Here is a 6000-nt window from a genome sequence, read left to right as displayed (position 1 = left end):
TATATGCAATATCAAAATAAAAAGACTAAATTTTAAAAAAAGATACAGGTATGGATACGGGTGATTAAAGCAAACCATTTTTCTTTTCACATGCACTAGAAACACACACATGCCCGTACCCTTGAGCTTTCAGGGCTCAGACATGGGACAGATACATTTGCGGGAAATCAACAGGGTAATTAACAATAAGCAAAGACTCTTTTAAACATTTCTTTTTGATTCAGTTTCAGAGCTGGAAACTTCAAAAGAAATCAAACATTTTCAGTGAAGGTGAACATACCGTAATTATTAGAGTGCTAAACATTTTTTATCTGGGCCTTGAAAATCCTATGTTACAAGGAGACTTTCATCAAAGTGCACAGGCTCTCCATGCTCATTACAGGCAATGACGATGTATCTGGACGATTTGTTATCGGAATATCTGCAAGGTGGGCGAGTTGAGCCGCCTCTGTGCTTACAGGTGGTGAGAGTGAAGGGGCGGAGACTGATCCTGAGTCCCTTCCCGTAATCCTTCCCTCCAGATGCAGTGCACACAGCTTTGATGTTATTCTTGGTGTCGTGGATGAAGGTGTTCACCTCCTTGCATGCTGGTTTGTCCAGCCCGCGTCTTTTCATCATGACGTCACAATACTTCTTGCCGACACTGCTCTTGGGATGGTTGTAGTGCTGGGTTAGGAATTTCTCATAGGTGGGTGCACAATAGGCTCCCAGTGCCAGAACAGACACCAGAAAGGTGAGGATCACAAGGCCAGATCCCTTGAAAGGCGTCATCGTGGGAGACCACCGCCTGAAAGAGATACCTGGGGGGGAAGTAAAGTGGATGCGTAAATGCTTTCTTTCCGTTTGCCACCAGAGGGTGCTTTGTGAAACAGCTTGGAGTTCAAACGAATACTGTACATTCATACCTTGGATCCCAAACGACCTGTAACTTGGGAGTTTTGGCTCCCAAATGCCACAAACCCAGAAGCGACTGCTCCGGTTTGCGAACCTTCTTTGGAACCTGAACGTCCAACGGGGCTTCCAATCGGCTACAGGAGCTTCCTGCACCCCATCAGAAGCCGTGCTTTGGTTTCTGAACATTTTGGAAGTCAAACGGACTTCTGGAATGGATTCCGTTCGACTTTCAACGTACAACTGTATATCCTTTCGAATTCTCACCTGCAGATGTTGTGGTGGATGTTGTCTAGTCACGATCACATATCCATGTGAATATTGACACTTGCCAGTCAGTACTTGATAAATGACAACGTGGTGAGTCAGCATTTCTCAGTACATGACCACTGTCATGCAACAACAGTCTAAGGAAGACAGTATCCACACAAGGGATTTTATAGAGCATCACCACTCCATTTGTGCACACACCCTTCACAAGTGGGTAGAATTTTGTGTATTATTATGTTTTTCACAACAGGACAAAATTCAAGTGCAGGCGATGAAATAATTAACATCATCCACCTTACTGATGTTGGCTACTGTATTAATTACCCACCATGCCTCTGGCATTATGCTATTGCTGAGGGTCAGGGAGATGCAGTGAAGAGATAGGATATTTGTATAGGCCAGGTATGTTTATGGCTGAAATGAGACCTGAGCAAGGGACTGAATGAATGAATCTGAGCTCCAGCTCTGACTCTAAACCATAGAGGGGATACAGGTATAGCAGGTTTGAAGTAGGGTGACAAAAAGAGGGCCTCTTGATTCTATCTTCCTTTGGCCAGAGACAGAGAAAATGTACATCTATCTACATTTACAAGGGACAGTCCTCATGATATGCAAAGTCCCGTGCTTAGTATTTCATTCACATTTTAGAAGAAAAAAATGTATGTGTTGAGATTTGTGGGGGTGAGGTAATGCCTTTTTTGGGAGTTGGTATTTTCTGAAGTTGCCAATTCAGGATTGTTTGCTCCCCCCTCACTGTCCATGGAAGTTAAATCTATGGGGGCTGGTGATTGTGGGGAGAAGGAATATTCACTCTAACATGTAGGCATGCAAACTGTCACTAAATTTGCCTGCAATAATTTTTTCACATGGCCTTTTCAATAAACAGAACTTTGAAACATGCAGTTTAACTAATTTCTCCTTTCCTAGTAGCATTTAATGAGACCTAAATCGGAGTCACCTTTTCATGTTGCAATTCGTACACACAACAGCTTCCCCCATCTAGTGGTTTAATGCTGTATGTTCACCCCTCTTTAAAAAAAAGTATTCCCCTTATAATAAGTCAGCTCACCTTTCCCAGTGGGCAGCTTAAACAATGGTCTACGCTTTCCTTTCTGGCCATTAATAGAGCCAGAAAGAAAGCAATCACCTGCCATCACCTTCGGCAAGGAAGCCTTGTCTCGCTATGACGGAGTACACCTTTCCGATGTCGGCAATGAAATCCGGTTGAATAACACTTCAGAGTGCATCAGGGATTGGTTGCAGGTGTGAGGGTGTTGGCGGCAAGCCCTTTGGGCTCGAGTGGCGGTTAACCTCTGTTTGTATGGAGGGGAGGTTGTAGCCTCCGCCTGCCCTTCCTCAGTAAGGGTATCTTGTTAAAGGGACCCGGGGTTGTGGATTCTGTCACAACCCCTACGGGGACCCCTTAGGATGTCCCTATTTGATGTAAGTCATAGGCCTCCACCTAATGGTGGTTTACCCTTAGATGGACTCCCAGCAGATGGGCAGGAGTAAAGATATAGCCTGGCTTCACCCAACGCCTAAGCCAAACCGTTCACATCTGTAACCAATAAAGTTGTGGCCTATTTGAACCCATAAACCAAAACACTCATGTCTATGTGTTTATTGTCCATCAGATGGACAATAATGGGGGTCTTAGCACCCAACAACATGTTTTACATTCCACTTATGCTTCCCAAGCATGCAGTGCTATTTTTTCCTAGAAAAAGAGGTTCCAGAACTCATCAAGAACCCCTCCTCTTCTTCTCTTTAAATGGCAATGGTGCCCTCATGAGAGGTGCCAGGACTGAGTTCCAGGGAGTTCTGGCTGAAAAAAGCCCTGCAAGCATGTAATGTTCTCTGACATTTTCCTTTATCCAAGATTAGGGTCACCATACGTCTGGAATTTCCCAGACACAGCTGGGATTTGGCCAATGTCTGGGTGAAATTTGCTGAAATATCCGGGAAAATCAGGACACATGACAACCCATGTCAGAAATGTTAATTTAGGTGAATTTCGTTAAAAACAGGTCAAAAACTTATTTTGTAAAAAAAATGCCAACAACTTTTGTTTCTGGATATGGCAGTCCTACCCAAGATTCATTTAAGTATAATGTGCTTAAAGTTTCCAGTTTTAATTCTGTGTAGATTTTTACTCCCACCTCTCATAAACTGAAATACATCCATGTTGCTGTGAACTTTCAATAACTGTTACACTCTTATGCAACAACATTCAAACCCAATAACTTACTATTTCTTTTATTTAGCCTCCAGTCTTCTCTCTTGCTCCTCTCTGTCTGCCTGCAGCTCCAGATGAAACCCTGTCAATGCTTTGCCTGACCATTTATCCTAAGCCTCTGGCCAATGGCACACGGCCAGCTTGCAGGACCCCATTCTATTTGACTTTTTCCCAAGGTCCAAATGGAATTCTCAGGACACCAATCAGATTAGTCCCTGGCAGTGCTAGTAGAAACCAGTGGAGGCTGGTCCTTTAGGATCAAAGGAGCACTGCCCCAACAAACTCAGCCTGATCCCAGTCAGCCATCACCTGCCTCCTTCCTTACGCAACAGCCAGCCCAGGGGGTGTCCCTGGTTGTCAACTTCCTTCTCAGATTCAGCGTTGACCTTGTAGAATTCAGGGCGGGGGAGTGAGTGCATGGGAAATGGGACAAAACTAGAAGTAGTTGTTTCTACTGTCTTTGGCTCCAGTTCCACAAACTGCTTTGCCTAAGTTTTACAAGTTGCCTTCTTTTTAAGTATGGGCTGTAGGTAAACAAACAAAAAAAAATCTCTTTAAAAAGTTAGTGTTTTGTCATCTTGGGAGACACCTTTCATCAAGTACAGTGGTACCTCTGGTTAAGTACTTAATTCGTTCTGGAGGTCCGTTCTTAACCTGAAAATGTTCTTAACCTGAAGCACCACTTTAGCTAATGGGACCTCCCGCTGCTGCTGCGCCGCCAGAGCACGATTTCTGTTCTTATCCTGGAGCAAAGTTCTTAACCTGAAGCGTTATTTCTGGGTTAGCGGAGTTCTTAACCTGAAGTGTATGTAACCTGAAGCATATGTAACCCGAGGTACCACTGTAGTGTAATGATCTCAGGCAGGCAAGCAAGCAAGCCCCGACAAGAATTAATGAGACTCTGGCACTTTTATGACATGTTTATTTACAATTAACATCCAGAGAGTGTCTCCGAGACTGCCGCTCTTAGCTACGAGTTGGTCACTCTGAGTCCCCGCCCCTTTTGGAGCACGAAGGGTGCCAAAGTCCTGTCCTTCCTCTTTTGTATATCCGTTGCATTTTAACCCTTTCTACTCTTCTGGTTTAGGGAGAAGGTGGGTGAACTTCCCCACCCCCCGCTATCAAACGAAGAGCCCTCTAAAAGCTGCCTCCCTCCTGGTTGCATAGCAACCCCCTCAATGTCATCGATCTCCTCCCCTCCCTCTGCCTGCGAGCTTTCTGAGTCTGCTGCTCTATCTGAGTCTGGGAACTCTTGATGAAGGGGGGCTGAACTAACTCACTCCTGCTCTGTCTGTGGCTGCAGTCCCTCCTCTCCAGAGTCAGACTCTGGCTCCCTCTGTACTGGCATTTCTTCATCTCCAGTGTCAGACTCTTCCGAGGCATTCGATTCAGCCACATCCCTGACAAATAGGGAGTAGGAGGACCAGAGACTTCTGTAGGAGCTGAAAGTTGGGTTTTTTTGTCAGGTAGCCAATACAACTTGAAATCTAAAATTCTGGTACTGGGGAGGAATTTGGAAACATTATTTTGGTGATGTGAGAAAAGCACAGAAGTGGCAGTGCTGCGAGAAAAACAAATGGAGGTGGACCAGAAAGCCACAGACAGTTTCAATGATTTTAAATATTAATATTTTATTGAGATAATTTCAATTTTAAACAAAATAGAGCGATACAAAGAAAAAAGGCAGGAAAGAACAAAGCTGTATATAAGAAATATATATTCCATGTCTGCTAATCTGAGTCACAAGGTGGAAAGTTAGAAAGGAAGCCGGGTTTTAATAAGCAACCAGGGACACTGCAAATAACTGCTTGATCCCACAGCATCAAGAATCACGGGAAAAGGAACGAGATCACACTTATATCATGCAAAGCGAGGTAGGAGATGAGCGGTGGGACAAAGTGGAGGCCCAAAGTGATCAGAGTGGCCTTTTTGCCCTCAAGAGGGAAGGAATCCTGGTGGCAATCCAATGGTGACTTGTGAGCAGGTAAAATAGATATTTGCTTATGTAAAAGGGCTTCTTCAACTCCTCCTTCTTGCAATCCTTTTGCTTTTGCTCAGACCTGCCCTGGAAGATTGTGGGACTATCTTGAGAGGTTTCTTGAGAGGGATGCAGTGCAGACAGGGGTAAGTATAAGGGGCAGCTGAGTGTTGGAGCGGATAGTAATGGATGTTTGTTGCCTAAGGAGAAGTCTGCTTGTGCAATAATGGCATTCAATATCTTAATTCAATTTGGTATCCGTTCTCACATGAAAAGTCAAAAGTGTGGTAGCTGAAATCATATTTTAAACAGATGGTGATTGTAACAGGAGATGAGCTCAACTCGGGACCAGTTACTGGGGCACCATATGCAGTGCAGGTGTGTGTGAATACACTCCGATGCCTCCCCGCGCGTGGCTGTTATCTCTCTGAGGCTTCCTCCCCCACTACTAATAAGCACCTAAAAAAAATCAGTTCTACTTTAAAGGGGTACACTTGAAATTATGTCTGGCCTGCTGCTAAACAAATGAACAGTGCTAGCCCAGGACCTGGAACCAGTTTTGTGAGTTATGTGAGTGTACCGGAAAGCCATTGATGGGAATTAGTGCCCAATACAAAACACATGG

At 44.5% G+C, this 6000-nt stretch overlaps 1 protein-coding gene across 1 annotated transcript; it reads right to left on the bottom strand.

Annotated features, from left to right (window-relative positions):
- Nucleotides 1–327: 327 nt before the first annotated feature.
- On the bottom strand, nt 328–771 carry LOC117057481 (angiogenin-like). Its single transcript, XM_033168330.1, has one exon. It carries the CDS (start codon nt 769–771, stop codon nt 328–330), a length of 444 nt encoding a protein of 147 aa, XP_033024221.1.
- Nucleotides 772–6000: the final 5229 nt, after the last annotated feature.

The sequence above is a fragment of the Lacerta agilis genome, chromosome 14 (genome assembly GCF_009819535.1).
Source record: "Lacerta agilis isolate rLacAgi1 chromosome 14, rLacAgi1.pri, whole genome shotgun sequence".
Taxonomy (NCBI): Eukaryota; Metazoa; Chordata; class Lepidosauria; order Squamata; family Lacertidae; genus Lacerta; species Lacerta agilis.
The sequence above is the reverse complement of the archived record's forward strand: the minus strand, read 5'-3'. Positions and strand labels throughout refer to the sequence as shown.